Source organism: Marmota monax, unplaced genomic scaffold (assembly GCF_021218885.2).
Source record: "Marmota monax isolate L192 unplaced genomic scaffold, Marmota_monax_Labrador192_F-V1.1 WCK01_AAM20220418_F8-fsc00347, whole genome shotgun sequence".
NCBI lineage: Eukaryota > Metazoa > Chordata > Mammalia > Rodentia > Sciuridae > Marmota > Marmota monax.
In genome coordinates, this window is record NW_026694678.1 from 463,814 (window position 1) to 484,683 (window position 20,870).

At 41.7% G+C, this 20,870-nt stretch overlaps 1 protein-coding gene across 3 annotated transcripts in view; it reads left to right on the forward strand.

The window, feature by feature from the left end:
* Kif13b (kinesin family member 13B) overlaps positions 1-20,870 on the forward strand; it is a 159,423-nt gene that overhangs the window by 30,249 nt on the left and 108,304 nt on the right. For 2 of the 3 annotated variants that reach the window (XM_046423328.2, XM_046423329.2), the window contains exon 3: positions 20,146-20,158. The exons of the other annotated variant lie outside the window; for it this stretch is intronic. In XM_046423328.2, coding sequence (XP_046279284.1) covers positions 20,146-20,158 — 13 coding nt within the window. The remainder of the gene's footprint in view (positions 1-20,145; positions 20,159-20,870) is intronic. 3 annotated transcript variants of the gene reach the window in all.

Sequence of the window (20,870 nt, forward strand, 5' to 3'; positions counted from 1 at the left end):
GGCAAGGGTTTCCAGATTCCAAACCCTTCTGATTCTCCTCTTTTTCTTGTTGGAGGGCTGTGGTGTTGACAGAGGGAGGAGGCTCTGGAGAGCTGGTTTGGAATTTCGGTGCACTGGGAGATTTTTAAAGGGAGCTTCTGAATGAGGTGCGGCTGCTGCAGGGGTGAGAAAATGGGCTTTTGTTTGGGTTGTATGAAACCCCTGTGTCTTCCAGGATAGAGGGCAGAAAAGGCAGAAATAGTGCGTGTGTTAATCCTGGGAAAAGCAAGAAGCCTTTGATAAATCAGTATTCTGCTTATTGTCATCAAGATGGAATTATTTGACTATGAATTTGTTGAATGGTAATTGAACAAAAATTTAGAAATATTCCTAAGTGAAAAGATAGTTAACTGTAAAGATTTTAGCAGAATGCAATTATTCTGAGGGAGAAAAAGATGGTGAGAATCATTTTATTTTTATTTTTATATTTCGGAAGATATAAATATCTACAAAATTATTGTTTTAAAAAATAAATTTTACACTATGAAATGAAAACCATCATGAGAATCTATGCCTAGGAATGCCCTTCTTATAATTGCTCTTTGGATTTTATGAGACCTACATATTCCTCTGTGCAGGAAACTGGCCACGTGGGCATCACAGATGAGCTCCCTTGCCAGCTTTGTTTACCCTAGAAGCCCCCGTGTGAGCAGAACCTTTGCCTGTCACTCATCTGGTGAGAGCTGCCCTTGCAGCCTGCTGGGATTGGATATAATGTAACATGGCCGGAGCTGGACGCAAGTCCACGTTTGGCACTATTTCCTGATAGAACTTCTAATCCAGTTCTGTAAGTAGTCGAGGAAAACCCGGTGTGTCTTAGCTGAACTCATGCATCTGCTTACATCAGGAAGGATATTGGCCAGATTGGCTCAAGATTAATACCCTGTCACCAGTCTAGGACTTGGGGCCACCATTTCCAGAGCATCACTTAAGTTTTCAGACCCTGATTTCATCCTTGTACTGTTCCAAACACCTCTGTATGCCACTTCCTATCCTTGTGGCCTCATCTTTCCCGGAGCCTTGATTACTTTGCAGTCCACCCTTTTCCAGCTCAGCCTGGATTCTGACCAGTTGGACATATTCCAACACTTTCCCTCGTTCCTGGGTTGCGCTCCTGTGGAGCCACAGGCTTGCTCCCTGAGGACTCTGTGCTGAGACGTCCTTTTTGTGTGCCTTGTCTGTGTGCCGATGGATTCTCCTGCTTATGTGTTGACTGGCCCTCAGTTGATCCTGACTGCTTTGGCCCACCGGGTCTCAGTGTGTGCACCAGTGATAAGACCAGGAAGAGGATAGACCTGCTTTTATTAGAGTGAGTTGGTTTTTTAAAAATTATCCGCCCCAGAAGCATTTAGAAAGGTTCTGGTATTGGGGTGCTGCCAATGGAGTTCCACCATTATCATGGTTGGTGGGGATAGGAATTGGCAGGAGTTGATTGAGGTGAAGTAGGGCACAGGTGGGCATGGGTTCCGAACTACCATTTGCCAACATTGTTAATCCGGATGCTCATGTCACCTCTCCGAGCTTCAGTTTACTTTCTGTGAAGGGTGGGTGATGACGCTATGATGTGGATCCTGCAAGATTGCTGTGGGCATGAACGAATTATTGGTATAAACTGGTAGACACGTGGTAGGTACTTGGTAGATGGCAGTTGCTGTTATGCTTTCATTTATTTTTCTAATCAACTGTAGAAATTTTATTTCTCAAAATGTGTCATGGTCTACATAATATTCTTTTCAAACACTGGCACATGATATGTACTCAATAAATATTTATTGACTGGTTTAGACATGTAATAAACTATATCAGATTTCTCATAACAAATATGCCCTGCTCTTAATTGACAATAATTATGGATACTTAAGCTGTAGAGCTAAGTATGGTTTCTTAACCCTCCAGATAGCAACCACAACATGTTTATTTCAGGGACTGTGGGTTTCCTCTAAAGAGCATCAATTTGCATGATATTGCCAGAGTTGGTATCCATGTTCTGAGAGAAGAACTATTATTATGGTAAAAAGAAACTCAGTGGTCAGGTCTTGGAACACTTAAAAGGTGTCAGTGCAGAGACAGCTAGTAAAGAGTTCTGGAAGTACAAGACATGAATAGAGACCTATTTTTTTTTTGAATCTTCCCATTGATGTCAAAAAGCATCTATCGGTACTGTTATCATCTATATTGTATTAGAGTCTTTGCAAGTGTTCATGTTCTCATGAAATCCTTATAACAAAAGATATAGGTACTATTATTATCTCAAAAATTCCAGAAGAGGAAAGAGGCGTGAAGGCATTATGGGATCCCCAGATCTCATGATCTGTAAGTGGCAGACCTGGGATTTGAACTCAGGTCTGCCAGAGCACATCTCTCCAAAGCCACATGAGCTTGCTATTTCTCACTGCCCTCAAAGATTTGACAGAAGTGCTTCATATTCATTTTACATATTTGGAAAAGTTCAATTTGTTAATTCGCATTACAGCAAAACTCTAAGCATTCAACAGTTATTGATATCTAATTCACACAACCCTGGCAAGGTATCTAATAAAGGAAAGATAATATGACCCGCTTTTTTTTTTTTTTTAAAGGAATTCATATTCTGGAGTTAGGAAAGCCCAGATACAGCTAAGAAAGTTCATCCAGCAGCAATTTATGGAGTGCCTTCTGTATGTACCAGGACAGTGAGGACTCTAAGAAAACAAGGGTGAACAAGAAATGCATCCAGGCTCCATGGAACTTGTTAGCTGAGCTGGGTGTTGTGAAGGGATCTGAGCCATCTTGGTCCTTTCTAAGGAGGTGACAGGAATGCCCTGGACTAGAGCTGGGTGAGAGATCATGACCTTATCCCTCAAGCACCACACAACAGGAGGCACGTTACAGTAAGATCCAGACAGATTCCTGCCACATACTCATTAGCAGGCAGTCACGACATGAGTCATACAGCTTGTTCCTGTACGTCCGGTGAAGCCACAGCTCGGACAAGCACCTTAAGACAAATGGAGTAGGATTCAGGGACACTTCCGGTCAAAGTCATGTAACCAAATCTGAGTGTGGGTCTAGATAGAGCCCCGGCTAAGAATGCGGCTCCCAGGGGGTGGGCACAGGCTTGCTAGAGTCTTACATGTTGCTTTCCATGGATGGAGGCGGTGCCTGTATTGCATTTCCAGTCAGTCTTGTTTTAATGTATACATTTTAACGTTTATTTTGCTGATTAACAAACTCTCTACTGTTGATTAGAAGAAAAGATAGCTGAAGGCATATAAGAACTGCTTCCAGGTTAGAAGCTGTTAACCATTTTTTTTTTTTTTTTAAATCATATGACTCCTTTTGGTAGTCTGATGAAGCCTCTGGACCACTTCCTAGAATTATTGTTTAAAAACTTAAAGTGCGTTTTAAATTTTTGAAAGACCAAATATATATTGAAATATATTGATTCTGATGATTATCAGAACCATTTTTGGAGGTGTGTAATGCAGTAGTATGTGCTTGCATATTGTATTGACAAGATCTAATGTGGGAACAGTTGCTTTAATGTCAAAGTTGGGTTGAATGTAAACGATACTCCAAGGTATTTGCAGCGAAGAGAATGTAATATGATTTTGTTGGTAACAGAGACATAGGTTCACCCATTCTGTGATTCATTGTCTTCATCAATAGTGGAAGGAACTGCTGAATTTAAACATTGCGAAGAAATGAAAGTGTGACATTCCCCATCCATGTTTGCAGACCCTCTCGATCATCCTGTGCAGGTTAAGAATCCCTGCTCTAGAGTGTGTATCTATTTCACACCTGCTACCTAATCAGCCCTGGCATGTGTATTTGTGATTAGGGTTTCAGGTGTTAACTAAGTTTCCCTATGTATGGATTAAAACTGATATGTTCTTTTATACTACTTGGAGTGTAATTTAGTAGGGATGATGAGACTTCTGTTTAAAAACAACAGTGAGGCCTTGTGAGCACTTATGAAGTGCTATGGGATTGTGTGGAAGTATTTTAAAATAAAGCACTATGACAGGAGGATCCACACCAACACGAGTACAGTGGCATACGCTATGGCCGCTGGAAAAAATGTTATTCTTTCTTTAAGGTTGAAACAGACATCACTGAAAATGTAAGAGGAGAATGTTGTTCTCTGGGGTTCAGAGATCAAGCTGTTTAGGATATAGAGAATAGCCCGATGGTGGGGGTGGGAGGTAAAAAGGCACAGTGAGCCACACATCAACAGGGCCTTTCCCACCTGTGGGGGACAGGTGAGACCAGCTGTGCTTATGAGTGCTTGACATGAATTATTTTGTGTCATCCTCATGACAGCCCTATTATTTGCCTTTTACAGATGGAGAAACAGGCATAAATAGATTAAGTAACTTGCCCAGAGTCAAGACTAGGCCTCTGGCTCCACAGGACTCAAAACCACTCCTGCAATTCAATTTGACACTGATGATAGTGTGGGAGGGAGGCTAGGAGGAGTGCCACTGCAGATAGGACTTCAGGCGAGGCTGCCAGCACAGTGCTGGCTGGAGAGGTCAAAGGTACCCAGACACCGAGTGTTAAGGAAAGGTGAAGAGTTTTCCAGCCTGGGAGTCTGCACGTCGGTGTTTTCAAGCCAGGCAGCATCTACATGGTGGGAAGTAAAGTTCAGTGTTTCTGAGTAGAGATTTTTACCAGCAGTTTTAAACCTCTCTGCACCTGGCTGAATCTGTTCTTTATAATGTCCTTCCCCAACTGAAGAATGTTCATTTGGGACAGGATACTATTGTCCTCCCTGGTGTTTACGCTAACACCACTGTGGTCACTTGCCTGGAGAAGGACACCAGTGGCACAGTTTGTAAACATGCATCATCTGGTGACTCAGATTACAGTAGTGAGATGCTTGCTTTCGCCATTGCAAAGGAGTCCTTCAGAATCGACTCATTTGTTACAGTCAGTTTGTAAGAATTCAAGGGTGAAATGGGAAGCATAGTTTTAGGTCAAGGACAGACTAGCAGTGCAGGCAGCATCTAGAGCTGCATTCCATTGATTCCAGAGGTTTTGAATCAATCTATCTTTGATGTAAAATGCAGCAACACCCCAACAAGTCCTGACTTGCCAAGTCCAGGGAAAGGCTTCTGGCAGCATAGAGAGCTCCTAATAATCAGATTGGAGAGGGAATAAAAGTTATTCGAACTTATTTGAACTCCCTGGTGGGTTAAGTAACCAGGGTCTACAGCTCTTCGCATCATAGATGGAACGTTAGATGATTGGAGCTAAGTGAAATTTCTGTAAAAGCATTCCTAATCCACCCTCTGTGTTGACAGGCTCGGTTGGCTGGATTCTGGTCCCAATTATTTTATTAGTAGAGCTCAGATTCAGCTGCTGGCCTTGCAGTGATGTCACGGGAGCTTATTCATTTCATGGGCATTTCTTAGGAGCCCATCATGTCCTCTCCCTGCATACACTCACACAGCCCATGCGGCTCTTCCCTTGCTTTCCCAGGCAAGGAGAGATTCTTCTTTATTTCAGACTTTATAAGATTTATGGTTGGAATTTTTTTTTTTCAATCTAAAGTAAAACAGTGAGGATTTTTAGGTTGGCCAAGATCAAATGCTATAATTTCTACCCTCATGTCTCTTGAAGATGTTCTCTGCATTTCCATGTTTCACTTCCATATTTAAAATTTTCACTTTTATATTTACAGGCTGATGGCCTGATTTAAACTGTGGTTTCTTAATAAGTGGCTTGTGCATAAGTTTAGTTGTAATTGTAGCTATCACATTGTAGATTTCCAGGCTGAAAAATGGAAGCAGTTCACCTGTTCCTAATGCTTATCCCTAGGATGGGCTGTTAGTTAGTTGAAAGGCAAAGCACTTTCAAACAGCCAAAGCAGGAAAACTGGAATTATTCTTCAATACCTGGATAAAACTTTCATACTGTTTCTTCCAAGTTTTTATTGTGCTTTACACTATAAGGATCCAATAAAGTAGTTAAAACCTATTTTGATTACATCACATAATAAAATATTTATTGCAATTACAGCAAATCTCATTTCATCTCAACCTGTAAAATATTTAATATTTTCTGCTATTTTTTAATAATATTAATGTATTTTTCAAGACCTTTATTATGGTTTGATCCTCAGCACCCAGTGCCTCACACATACTAGGCAAGCGCTCTACCACAGCTCTCCCAGCTTCCTTGGGCAGGCTGGTATGTCTCCTTTGATTTTGGGATGATTAACAGAACAGTGGGATCCTTGAGTTTGTTTTTGTGTGCCCTTTCGGAGGGATCTAGGTTTCCATTTCTTTCATAATGAACCTTGTTCACCTTTGCCATGTCTTGTAGTTTTCCTTTGTCCATAACACACATGGTCTTCCACCTCTGAAGCATGCCCTTGGCAACTTGAAGGAGTTGACTGAAGCTTTTGGGTTCTTCTTATGCTCCCCACGCAAGTTTGCATCCAGATTGAACATACCACATTCTTCCCTCCTCTGCCCAGGCCTGGTTATTCCCCCACACCAAGCATGGAGTCTTCCAGGGCTGCTGGCCTTCTCTTGCCCAGTGCTCTGTCAAGTTCAGTGCCCTGCACTGGCTGGTAGCATGAGGTTTGGCTGAATCCTCCTTTCTGAATGTCATTTGCATCAGATCATAGCACATTTTTGTTTACTTACTATTTGGACCATGACTCTCTAGAACAGCTGTTTTTCTTGTGGATTTATGTATATTATTTGTTCTCTAGCATAGTCTTAATTTTTCCTCTCAAATTAATTAATTAATTAATTCATTCTTTTTTATAAAAATGATGGGCTCTTTCTCTGTTGCTCAGGCAGACCTCAAACTTGCCATCCTCCTGCCTTAGCCTCTCAGGCATGCGCCCCTGTGCCTGGCATAGATACCAGTTTGTTCAGGAAACTTGTAGTTCAAGGTTGAATGTGTAACAGCAGTACAGCAAGGACAAAATGTGGACAGAGAGTATACTTAGGAACAGTAGCATCTGGAAATTTGAGGAAAGGCTTTGGAGAGGTTTTTTGTTTTGTTTTTGAACAGGATGTAGTCATGGTTAACCTGATTCCTAGGATTGAACTTCAGTAAACACTCATGTAATGCCTATAGTTTGGCAGGTACTAGACTGAATTTAGGTGCTGAGAATATCAAAGGAAGGAGCTGGAATGGTGGCAGAGATAGGTTCACCCGTGAGTAGTTGGTATGGTATAATTTGTGTTGAAAGGAAATGAGTTCAAGGAGTTCCAGAAATCTTATATTTTCATCCTTAAATTCTTCAATTCTTTTTTCCAGTCTGCAAAGCTCAGTGTAGCTCTGCTGTAGTGTCCTAAGACAAGTGGGAAATGATTTTAAGAAATTCAGGGAATGATCAGTTGATCCTTACAGTCAGTAGGGAGGGGGAGAGGTGGTTTTAGGAAAGGCTGGCAAGCTCTTAATGTTGAATGTTGGTGAGTGACATTTCAGTGAACCACCTTGGTGAGTGTTTGGGTATAGCCTTCCCCCTAAGAACAATCATGCCATCGCCAATGGCTTTCCAATTGGTGGAACACAAGTGGGAGATTTTACATTTAGTACCTTAGTACTTTGTTTTCTGGACCAAAGAATTTTCTTCAGACTAGTTTACCGAGAGCAGACTGAGACACTGCATCATCTGGTCACCAGAGCTGAAAGGGATTCCCACCTTCTTATCTTGGGAAGACATTGCTCTTTCTGTGGGGATTTTAGGATGCCCACGTACAACACCCCTTTCCTCTCCACCCAATTCTTTTTTGGCTGGAACCCAGGGATGCTCTACCACTCAGTTACATCTCCAGCCCTTTTTATTTGAGACAGGGTCATGCTGAGTGGCCAAGGCTGGTCTTGAACTTGCTATCCTCCTGCCTCAGCCTCCTGAGTTGCTGGATTACAGGTGTGTCCCACTCCCTCAGTTTCTAACAGATGATCATGGGGACCAGTGAGAGAGAGAGAGAGAGAGAGAGAGAGAGGAAATAAAAACTAAAGCCACTAACACTGATGTGCTTCTGTGCCAGGTGCTGTGTAACCATCAGAGCAGTGCTATGGAGTAGGCTCTCTCATTGCCTTTATCTTACAGAGAAGGAAACTGCAGCCTGGAGAGGTCCTATTAGTTGGTCAGGGTCACACAGTAAGTGGTGGGGCAGGATTCCCAGCAGGCAGACTCCAGAGCCCAGCCTTGACCCGTGTGTTTTCTTGTGCCTCATTTCGTCTGGATTACTGATAAAGCCCGGAGAGAAAATGGCTTTGCATGTGTGTGCCAGCTGGCCTGGCTGAACCTCCCTTGAATGAGACTTAGCAGGCACGGCAGGCTGGCAACTGCAGGCCTCCTGTGGGAGGGGCGTGGAGCCCAGGCACCTGGTGTCCTGTCCTGAGCTCCGCTGTTTTGGTAATTCACTCTTTTCCTGTCCTGGGAGGACAGTGAGGTAGCTTAGGGACTTCAGGAGGGCTGCTTTGAGATCTTCTACTTGGAAACATGGGCAGAAATTCTCGTTAGGGATAGTCATTAATATTATACTTATCAATGTTAACCTAATATTCTCTCCATAATTTTTTATTTATATTTTAGTTTTAGGTGGACACACATATTTATTTTATTTTTATGTGGTGCCTCGTGCATGGTAGGCGAGCACTCTACCACTGAGCCACAACCCCAGCCCCTCTCCTTAAAATTTTTGGTTATTTAAGGCAGAGAATTTTTTGGAATGAGCCTAGGTTGGTAGAAATGGCAGGAAAAGAAAAAAGGGTCGACCTCTCCTGACAAGATTTAAACCGAGAATCTGAAGCTTGTGAGGCTGTAGCTCTGTGCCAGGGCTCATCCTTGATCACAGGGATTTCTCTGGAGCCTGCTATCTTTTGCTGCCTACTTCATTTGAAGTCAAGGAAACTAACCAACCAACCAACCAAAGCAGATCATTGTTTTAGACAAACATCATCTTTTCCTGTTTTCTGAAACAAATTTGTCTTTAATTTGTCTTCCCACATCGTCTGGTGGGGGTGGGCTGGGGAGGAGGGACATCAGTAAATGTTAAAATGGAATGAGTGTCGTTTTAGGATGAGAAACCTAGGTTTGAATCCAGCACTGTTGTTGAGCAAGTGTTTTAACTTCTCTGTGGTATTCTTTTCTTATTCTGTAAAATGGAGAGGGCTAGGTCTGCTTACAGGTTGGTGTATTAGAGCTGAAGTGTACTAAATATTGGACACATAGCAGTAACAAAAAGTGCCTCCATTATTACTGCAGAAATCAAAAAACAGAAACCTAAACTTAAAAAACAGCAGCTCTACATAAAGCTAAATAGTTTCTTAGGCAAGTCTCCCCTTTTCACTGCTGGGAAAGGGAGAATTGCAGGGCTCCAGCTTGATATGACCACAGCCAGCTTGCCTGCTAGATGACCCTGGAACACATGCTAAACCCATTGGGTAAAGATAGCAGAGCATTTTGTGCTGGGTATTAAAAGCACAGTCTGTTTCTTGATTGACATCTGACGTATCAGTGTATATATACATAAAATAAAATTTTTTAAAAAATGCTCAGGTGTATCTGGTTGTCTGTGGCACACCTTTGTGTAGCTTATCATATAAACCTTTCCTCCTGCTTTGGGGTGCTGGGATCTTTCTGTCTTGCTGCCACCCAAGATATGCTGCTGTCTGTAAGTCCCTGAGAAATTGCAGTCTGTGCAGTTCTGGATTTGTCTTCCTCCTTCTTTGGTTTCTTGGCATTCTGCCTTTGGAAGCCAGTTCTTGTGGCTTTTTCTGAAACATGAATATTGATTGAGGTATTTTGTCCATTTATCTGCATACACACCCATGCATGAGGGCAGGTCATTTGCAGGTATGCATCCTGATGCACAACCAGTTACCTGTGTGCTGTTTGCTTAAAATTAGAATTTTGTTCCCCAGTCTGGTTGCTTTTGAAAGTGTTCAGTGCGTTGTTTATTGTTTGTTAAGCTAATGCCCCATTGCTGCTGCTTTCTTCCAAACATTTTTTACTTAGTTGAAGAATTCATACACTCTAAAGGTGGGTTGTTAAAGAGTTGGTTAGATCTTGGAACAGGAAATAATGGAGGCTGGGATACATTTACTCCGGGAGATGGGACTTGAGGAGGACAGGAAGGAGGACTGAAACACACACAGAATTCATGTAGGAAGCACAGAGCTACTGCACAAAGTTTACCATGGCAACATGTCCCAAAGAGAAAATACAAATGGTACTCAAGGCCTACATAGTTTAGATTTTGCCCCTTCAGCAGACTATTGTTAAAGGTCAAGGTTCCTTCTGCCTTGGTTTGGATCCCCAATCTACTATTTAATTGTTGACTTTGAGGAGATTACTTACTCCTCCAAGCCTCCATTCCCTCATTTCTAAAATGAGGATGATACTAGGATCTATGATTTAAAGTGTTGTGAGGATTAAAGAAAATAATACATGGGATCCATTTAGAACAGTGCTTGGGTCTGGGAAGAGCACAGCATTTAGTGAATGCAGCTTTAGACTCAAGTCTGCTGGTGTTCCAGGCCATGCTCTCTTTATCACCACATGGCATTGCAGAGCAGAGTGAGGTGAATGGTGCAGGCAGGATCTGGTTTCATTCAGGACTAAAGTAGCAGAAAGAGTTAATGAGGCTCAGTGATGACTTGGGGTTCAGGCCAACCTGAGCCTCAGGTTGGCCTAAAACCTAGGCCAGGCCGGGCAGAAATGAGTGGGGCTTCCTGCAAGTGCAGAGAGCTTTTCCTTGCAGCAGCAGACTGTGAAGACAGTTTAGTGTCTTCAGTTATCTAATGACTTCTTGTCTCATCACTATATGGTGAGCATCCCAGAACTCCAGCTGGCATGTTCATGCAGACTTCTAATCAGAGATGCTTCTGTAGTTAGAAACTTGAGACTTGATGGATTAAATATTTCTTAGCATAATGCTTCAAGTGCATGCGTCGAGTCATCCGGTGTGAACATAACACACAGTGAGCCTGGTCCAGAAAAGTTTGGCCTGAACCTTAGGTGGCCAGTTCTATATCTCTGAACATAAAACAAGTTTTAAACGGGAAGTTTACAAATATGTATTTGCCTTACGACTTATCAGTTCTACTTTTTATTTTTCTTTTTTTGGTATCAGGGATTAAACCCAGGGGAGTTAAGCACTGAGCCATGCACCTAGCCGTGTTTATTTTTTATTTTCAGACGTTGCTTAGGACCTTGTTAAGTTGCCTAGGACCTCGCTAAGTTGCTGACATTGGCTTTGAACTTGCCATCCTCCAGCCTCAGTCTTCCGAGCTGCTGGGATTACAGGCAGTAGTTCTACTTTTAAATGCTGCAGGGAAGTAAAAATGAATGTCTGCACAAAGATTTTGAAAGTGGTTAGAGAGACAAAAGGAAGAAATGGATATAGAGCAACCAAATCAGTATGAATGAGGATAAGGAAGTAGTCAGGATCCGGGTAGGAGTTGATTAATCTTTTATAATAGTCTAATAATGCATAGAAACTTAATTGTGAAGTTTTCTGTTCTCTCAAATGAAATATAACACATTTTGAGAATACCCTTAGCATTGGTCATTGGAGAAATGCAGCCTAGAACTGAACTGAGCTGTTTCTACACATCTACTTGTATGCCCGTGACCAGAAATATGGTACTAGGCGTTGGTGATGATGTGTAGCAATTGTAACTCTTGTGTTGCTGATGGAATGTACCATGGTACACATACTTTGGGAAACAGTTTGCCTATTTCCTAAAAATTTGTCTGTATTTCTGGGTATAAAAGTATTTACCAGTCGACCCAGCAGTTCTACTCTTGAGTATCTATTCAAGAGAAATAAAAGAAATGTGTACAAAAGAACTTCTTATTGAACATTCATAACAGTGCTATTCATAATAGTCCCAAACTGGAAACTGTTAAATGTCTATCTGGTCAATGGGTAAACAAAAGACATGGCAATAAAAAGGAGCGAGGGACTGATAATAACATACTCTGCATGAATGAACCTCAAAAACACACTGAGCGCAAGATATCTGGTACAAAAGACTACATAGTGTAGCCCCTATTGTGTTATGAATTTATATGATTTTATTTATATAAAATGTCCAGAAAAAAACCAGGTGTCAACAAATATATGAAAAAATGTTCAACATCTCTAGTCATTACAGAAATGCAAATTAAGACTATACTGAGATTCTGTCTCACTCCAGTCAGATGGCAGTTGTCAAGAATACAAGTAACAATAAATGTTGATGAGGATGTGGGGGAAAAGGCACACTCACACATTGATAGTGGGACTGCAAATTGGTGTAACTACTCTGGAAAGCAGTATGGAGATTTCTCAGAAAACTTGGAATGGAACCACCATTGGACTCAGTTATCCCACTCCTTGGTCTATACCCAAAGGACTTAAAATCAGCATATTGCAGTGATGTAGCCACATCAATGTTCATAGCGGCTCAATTCACAATAGCTAAACTATGGAACCAACCTAAGTGCCCTTCAACAGAAGAATGGATAAAGAAAATCTGGTACATATGGAATATTCCTCAGTCTGAAAGAAGAATGAAATCATGGCATTTGCTGGTAAATGGATGAAACTGGAGACTATCATGTTAAGGTGAAATAAGCCAATACAAAAAAACCGAAGGCCAAATGTTCTCTCTGATATGTGGATGTTAATACACAATGGGAGGAGGAGGGAAGATTAGAAGTTTATTGGATTAGACAAAGGGGAAGGGAGGGGAGATGGGAATAGGAAAGACAGTAGAATGACTTGGACATCATTTTCCTGTGTTTATATATGAATACATGACCAGTGTAACTCCACATCACGTATGACCACAAGAACGGGGAGTTACACTCCATGTATGTATAATATGTCAAAATACACTCTTCTGTCATGTATATCTAAAAAGAACAGCAATAAAAAAGCAGGTGTGTAGTGACATGGGCTGGTGCAGGACCTAGCTGCAGTTAGGTGCAAGCCAGTCTTAGCGGGTGATGGAAATGTGCTAGACCTAGATTGTGGTGGTGGTTGCACAAGTCTACATTTGCTAAAAGCCATTGGCTTGTACACTCAGGATAGATGAAATTTGTGGTATATAAATTAGCACCTCAATAAAACTTCCATTTCATTGACCTTTCTGGCATTAGACTCATGCTCGTCTGGGATGTACCATAAGGCAGCAGGAGCTTATTTCTTGAATTTCCATGGTTGGGCAAGTGGGAGACTGTGTGAACTGAGGTGCTGCTAAGTTTGAACCAGATTCTGTATTCAATGAAACAGAAATATTTATAACCGAAGAACATGAAATAAAGACAGAATAATCTACGAAACATACATGTGCGCATCTGAGTTCTCAGCTTCTTGGGAGGCTGAGACAGGAGGATCACTCTGAGTCCAGGAATTTGAGGCCAGCCTGGGCCACATATGAGACTCTATCTCAAATAATCAGACAAAGAAACCAAAATCCCTGGGAGGGCTCAGAATGGGACCTCCCACCTCCTTCCTGAGGCGCTTGACGCCTGCCCTCACCCTCTCCCCCTGGTTTTCTAGCTCGGGGGTCTGTTTTATAGGCACCTACTTATAGGAACATAAATTCACAGACTGAAGGTGACATCTTTTATTTATAGTTGTCCTCAGTGGTTTTATTTCTTATATAAAATGTTAGCTGATCAGCCTGTGGAAATAAATGAAGGCTACCCAAAGAAACACACACAGCGGCCGTTTGCCATACTGCGCTGCAGCAAGGACCCTGGTGTCATCTCTGTGGGGGCAGACACTGAGGGAGGCAGGCGGAGGCTGTAGGGTGGAGCGGAGAGTGGCTTCAAGGGTGCTGAGTGCAGGCTGTTGTCATGCAGAAGCTGGAAGCAGGCTCGCTAGAAGTGGGGTGTCTCAGGTGCTCGGCGTGAGGAGCACATTTGTCTTCTTGGTTGATGCTGAGTAGTAACTAAGGGCAAAACAGAGACGCTGGGTGTTACTGACCAATCTAGGCTGACGGCTGCAGGTGTTGTGGTCAGAGTTCAGTTGTCAGGTCTGGTCACTGTCTTTGTGTGGATTCAGTCTGTCCAGCAAGAGACTGGCCTAGGATGTGAGACTCACGGTTCTTAGTTGGGAAGCCGTGTGGTAGACCTCAGGGGAGGCGAGGACACAGGGCAGCTTGTGCCACAGCAGCCTCGTGGCGCCTGCCCTGCTCCCTGAGTCGGTCCCACCATCAATTCCACCTCCATGCACACCCTCCGTAGCTCCTATTGTGTTTTAATCCATTCATTCTTTCTGTTGGAACATTTTAAGCTTTTATGGGGTCAAGATTTGTCTGATGGTTCAAAGCACCTAGTGCGTATTTGTTGAATGAATGATGAGCTGTGGTTGCTGCATGAAACTGGGACCAGATCTCTCAACTTGCAAGAGAATTTGGAAATCCAGATTTCCTAGAGGGAAGCCTTCTGATTTCACTTTTGGCCAATACTGTGAGGACTGAGCACAGTGCATCTGTGGCTATTTTGGCATGTGGGCCTTAGGTGTGTGGCTTCTGGGTTGGAGATGAAGTGTAGACAGGGTTGGGGACTGAGGGAATGTTAGATAATGTCAAGGGTGAAAATTTCTTTCAAATAAATGCAATCCAGTCAAGAAGAAATCCAATCTAGAAAGAGGACCCCCCCACACACACACACAGGAAAATATAGACTCCTACAGTTAGAAACCACAAATACTGAAAGAAGCAAAAATTACAGACTTTCTCTGCTTGGAGTCTAAGAATGTTTCAGTAATCTATCCTAGTGAGTGCATATACCCTTGCAGTTATTTGAATGCACAGTTATTTAAATGAATGTGTATTACTCTGTTACTATAGTACTATAGTATTATATACTATAGTACTATATGGCACTCTATGCATTGTATTTCATAAGAAGTTCTACAATTGAAATCAGTATTCTCTGGCAGGTTTAAACTTTCTTATAATGAAAGTGGATGATGAATTAAAACTCTATCTGATGGTGTTTGACAGATGAGAAGAGGCAGGTGATTTGTGAGTGATGAGTTAGTGGTGAGTGTATATTTTGAATTTAGTTCTCCAATTATATGACAGTTTTAAATTACAGAATTTATAGGTTGGGGTTTTCATATTTCTAGTCTATGATTGTGAAACATACTAGTTGTGGTTCAGTAGTCATATGAGTTCTTCTGTTCTGAAACACTTGTGGTTTGTGTGGGTGGAAGGTTCCAGAAGAAGAGGGTTTTCAAACTATCTTGTTTTAAAAAAGTCTCTCCAAGGATTGTCTGTCAGAGATAGTGGCCTGAGTGTTTTGAGGGGGCTTGGAGGTAGGCGGGATTTAACTTACTGATTTAAAGCAGCATCCCATATTTTAGTTCCCTTTTTCTTCATCCTTCATTTCTGATTTTTAAACTTTTTATTTGTGTTTTATAGATGCATTTTCTGTCTTTTTCATGTTCTTTAGTTATAAATATTTCTGTTTCATTGAATATAGAGTTTGTATTTGTTTCTTATTTCCTTATGGTTTTGGGGTGTTTGGGAAAGGATGGGTGGTGGTAAAATGGTTTTATTCTGCACATAATACTGTGAGAGTAACATAAGAGAGGTTTGGAAATAATAAGAAAGTTGAGGAGTGAAAATGAATAGGAGTTGGCCTCAGGAGTTCAAGGTAGAAGGAAAGTCCTGCATGGAAGCTGGGAAACAGGTACATTCTGCCAGGAAGAAGGCCTGTGGGGGGGAAAACTGATGCGAGGCTTGGTTGGAGACATGGGCCCAGACCAGGTCCCCTAAAGAGTCAAGGACTGTCTGCTGAGCAGCCAGAAACCTTTGTTGGACTCTGATAAGTGAAAAGCACTGCCCTGCAGGGTTCGCAGTCTAGTTTAGATGTCCCGTAGGAAGAGTCTGTGTCGTGGGGCATGCTGTGGAGGGAGCTTTGGCTTGCTGTAGGAATCAGGGAGGGTTCCTCTGGAAAGGTTCTTCAGGGAGATTTTGATAGGAGCTTTTCTTCTGCATGAGGATGTGAGTGGGCAGAGCTGTTGGGGGCATGGCCTCATCTGAGTGTAGGTGTGTGGAATACAGGATGTGATAAGGTGCCTGGAGCCCGGGAATCTTCTGTGTGTATGTTGGGGAAATGATGCTGCAGCTGTGTCCCGGGTACCTCTGGTCCTCCTGAGGTCACAGTAAAACTTGTTAAGTGGTCACTCTTCATTTCATTGTAAATAGGAAGAGTCACAGTAATCCAGTACTGTTTATCGTTCCTGATCATCCTCATGCTGTTTTTCTGCTCTCCTAAAATAATTCTACTATTGAGGACCTGATTCTTGAAACTGTTTTCCCCAGTGGGTTCTACTGAATTCTAATAGAATGCTGCTACCATTTATTCTTCAAAACTGAATGGCATGTTTTAGATGTTGAGGAAAGAGTGGATAGTCTTTCAGTGATGGTTGTATAGTGACTTCTGACTGAGAGTTGTCTCAAGAAGCAGAGGTTGAGAGGCTTCCATGATGAGTCTAGTCTGCCTAAAGTTTTAAGTCAGGTCAGCTCTATTCCTTATGTGGAAGGCACATGGGGAGGGGGTGACAGGAAGAATAATGATCACACAGATTGTTGTTTGGTTGCTGGTACTGCCAGCTAAGTCTGAAAAAGAACAATGTCATTACATAGTATGACTGTGTTAGAATGAGCTCTTTGTAATGCACATCCTTTTTTAAAAAGAGCTGGTTAGATGGAATGTTGTTAAAACAGCATTCCAAATATTTCTAATTGTGAAAATTTCAGCAACTTAAATCTTTAGAATTAAATGAAATGATGGTAGTATTTAGATTCGATGTTTGATTTCAATAGTTGACAGCAATTGTTGATTTACATTGCATCATTCTACTGACATTATTTTGTTTTATTCATACGTGGCACTGTGTTTTATTTTTAGACAGTTTTATTTTTTCCATGGTCAGAAACATGAATAACATGTTTCTAAAGATCATCAACTTGTATAAAGTCATCACTAAATTTCTTCTTCATAGTTTGGCATTCTAGAAATTAGGAACGTAATTTGACTTATTTTTATGATGTGGGTTATTATTTGAATGAGAAGTAAGCTCCAGGTTAGGAAAAAGCAATGAGAGAGTAGCTTATTCCCAGGTAACAGCTCCTGTCCAGAATATGCAGCCAGGTCATCTGCTGTGTCCTCTTCCATCAAAGCACATCCTCCAGGTCAGTCCTCCTGTGCTGTTAACATGTTTATCACTCTGATAGGCAGGTATCATCAGGGATAGTTGCCGTTGCAGGTACAAATCCTAAGTGGATGTTAAAAGTTACAGGTGAAAATCTGGTGAGATACTGGTGTTTAGTTACACAGTCTTAAAGTCTTTTCCTACAAGATGTGTATAAATTACAAAGGGAGAAAATGGTTGTGTTACCAGGGGGAGACCTGATAGTCACAGCCCTGACTAAGTGAGGGGAATTAACCTGGTCAGTAATGAGACATGGGTGTCATTTGCTGCTTCATAGGGAGCACTGTGCTGGCCGTACAGTTACTTGTATTGTGCTTGCCAAGGTGCACAGCCTGAATTTAGTCCCAAGGAAGCACTAGACAAACCCAGTCTATGACACTGAGTGAATAATCTATAAAACAAGTGTCTGGTACCTTCAAGTGTCCATAACCCTGACTGGAGGAGAATGGCAACTGCATGCAGTGGGTAATCTTGGACCAGGAAAAAAAAACTCAATAAAATTTATATATAAAAAGAAAAAAGGATATTAATGCAGGTAGTTGGCAAGGCTTGGATAAACGGGGTGTTAATGGTTATCTTCCACATTTCAGTCATTGTAACTGATGATAGAAGACATGACATTTGGGGTGCCTTGGTAAAGGGTGTGCAGGAATTCTTTGCACTATTTTTGGAACTTTTAATCTGAAATATTTCAAAATGAAGTTAAGCAATAACAAAAGTAATTGGGCTCAGCTGAGCGATGAAGGCTGGGGCGCTCACAGTTTGTGACATCTCTTTTATTTGGTCAGGAGCTGGTTTTCTTTGCTTCCTGAATCTCCACAGTGATCAGGATAGCTGAGGTTTCTAAATATGGGATCCTGGGATCAGTGAGGCATGGCAGTATCGAATTGCAACTACACTTTGAAAGGTTTTGTTTAATTGATTAATTTACTTATTTATTTGTACACAGAGCTGTAATTACATCTTTGGGTGTCCCATGGCTTTCTGGGTTATTTGAGCTTTACTGTTGTAGCTACCAGAATCCTACTTGGAAACTTAGCTCTGTAATTAATTTACGTGTTATGCTGTCCTGAATTCAGGTTAGTCCCATTGATTTTTTGCAGTGTGTCTCATATTGTTGAATTCCGTAGTTGTCTCTTGTATTTTAGGGAGAGCTATTTTTTAAAATATTAAAATGTTTGATTTAAGCTTGAAATATACTAAATATCTTCTTTAGTTCTCAGAAAAGTCAGTGTGGCGTTTTCATACACTATAGTGAGTAGCAAATGCACACTGGCACCAGTACCAAGTGACAGCCTTGTATTGGGTAATAATTAAAATGAAGGAAATTAATATGCTGAGAAATGTTTCTGATAGCAGGAGCAGTTGTTAATGTGTGACTCAGGTTCTCAAGTCCAGGTTGTCTTGACCAGTGTGGGCAGGGTAAGACCATGGACTTGGGCGTCAGAGACCTTGTTTTGCACCAGATCCATGGCTGCTCATTAGTGTGCTGGGCCTAAAGTTTGTCAACTGTAACACTGGACTCACAGTGACACCTTGCCCAGTCCTGAGGACTGAATGAATCTGTGAGTCAGCACGCGCAGGCCCACCCTGGTGTTCCAGATCTGGGGCTCTCTTCTTACCTGCGGCTGGGTTTTAGGCTGCCTACAGTGGAAGAGGAACTGCTTTGCTTATAAGATGTGTACAGAGATGATAGAACGTGTCAGTAACCTCTACTCATATTTCATAACTCTTTTTGTCAGGAAGCTTCTCTGTATCTCTTTCCAGAGAAATTATTTTCTTTTATATGTCAGCCACATTGGATATCACTCCCAGATCTGTCAAACGCATGTCACTTTTGTTTGCTAGTCTTGCTGTGTGATGTTTTAGTGTTCTTACCGGAATCATGGGTACAAATAATTTTGGAAGGAAATCTTATGAGACAGAGGGACAAGGAGGTGTGCAGACTGTTGGAAGGAGACATTTAAGCATGTGCAGTTTGCTTTCAGGTTTCAAAGTTTTGATCCTCTGCATAGGACAAATTATTACTATTCCTATCATACTCTAGTATCAAAAATACTTTGCTTTATTCCTAAATTGTCTAAAGATTTGAGTATTGGGCTAGGATTAAGTAAGTGGCCATTGCTTTTAGGAATCGCACACTGAAGTGTTTAGGGCTGAAGGTCATGTCTGCAACTTCCTGTCAAGTGGTTCAGAAATAAAACGTGTGCATGTGTGTTTTTATCTCTTTGGAGGGAGGGGAAGGATGAGTGGTGTCCTCGCAGCCTCAGCAGGAGGCAAATTTGGGTGAGGAGTCCATGGAAGTTCTCTCTCCTTTCTCACAAGTTTTCTCAGTTTGAAACTGTCTCCTAATTTATTGGATTTACACACTGTACCTTGGGGAGATGTAAGCCAGGGGCAGTTTCAGAGGGAGGGAGAGAAGGGAGAGTAGAACTGTCTAGGACTAAAAAGGAGTAAGTAGTGTGGAATTCCGCAAAAGTAACTCACAGGCAAGAAATTAGTAACCTTTAACCTTCTTTCCTTAGCCAGAACAGAACTCATTTTTTGTAGAAGGACCTGAAAGTTGAGAGAGTAAACTTGTGCTTTGCCAAAGTAGAGAAAATAATGAAGTTTTAAAAAGAAATACACAACAGGATAAGCAGAAATGCAAAAGATGAGTGCTTTTGAATTATCCGGTGTTGAGATAGTCTTTCTTCCCCAAGCTAATCTTCCGAATTAGCATCCCTCCTAAATAGCTAATTGACACTCATTTACCTTCACGTTATTGTTTGGTTTCAAAGGTAATATTTTGTTTTCTTATTGCAAATTTATATCATGTTTGTTATTATTTTACCTTCCAAAAAAAGTTTTGTAAGCTAATTTTTTTTAAACACTTCTCCCTTTTTTTTTTTTCCATGTCAACGGTGGTGTTTCTTTGGGGAACTAGGAGCCAGCCAAAGGTAAGACATTTGGCTCATTGTGTGATGCTTATGGGGATAGTCTTGAAATACTGCAGGTTTTCTTCTCAAACTGAAAACATGGGCCTTTTCGGTTTATAGAAGCAGTACAGGCCACGGGCCTCTCACAGCCTGAAGCCTTATTGGTGTGTGGCGGTGGTGGGGGTTGTGAAAGGTGTTTGAACCCTGACAGCCACCCAGTCTCATCATAGCTGCCACACAGGTTCCTTGTGTGTCACAGATTGGCGAGAATGGATAGTTCCAAACCTTGGTCATGCAGTGCTGAGCCAACTCATCCCCCTGGCATCTAAACCAGCTGGGAAGGCATTGCCAGGCCAGCAGAAACCCCCGGGTCCCCAGCTTCCTCAAGGGCACGGCTCAGATCCTGGATCTTAGCTTGGATTCTAAGGCACTCTTGCTGTGTGTGTATGTGTGTTTCATGTCATCCAGGGGACTTAGAGATGTGCTGAGGTGGCACAAGTACTATGTTTTTAAGTTGACCATCCTCTGAAGTTACTTGAAACTTCCAGGAAATTCAGTCTGATCTACATTCTTGGGATTTGTTGTTGTTTTAGAGCCTGTGGTTGAACTCTAATTCCATTCTGTTATGGTTGCTAAAATATGTATAGACATGTTGTTTGAAACTCCAGATGACTTAAATAAATAGTTGAACCTGGCCCTGGTTGTATGCTTGTAAAGCCCTACTCATCTTTCC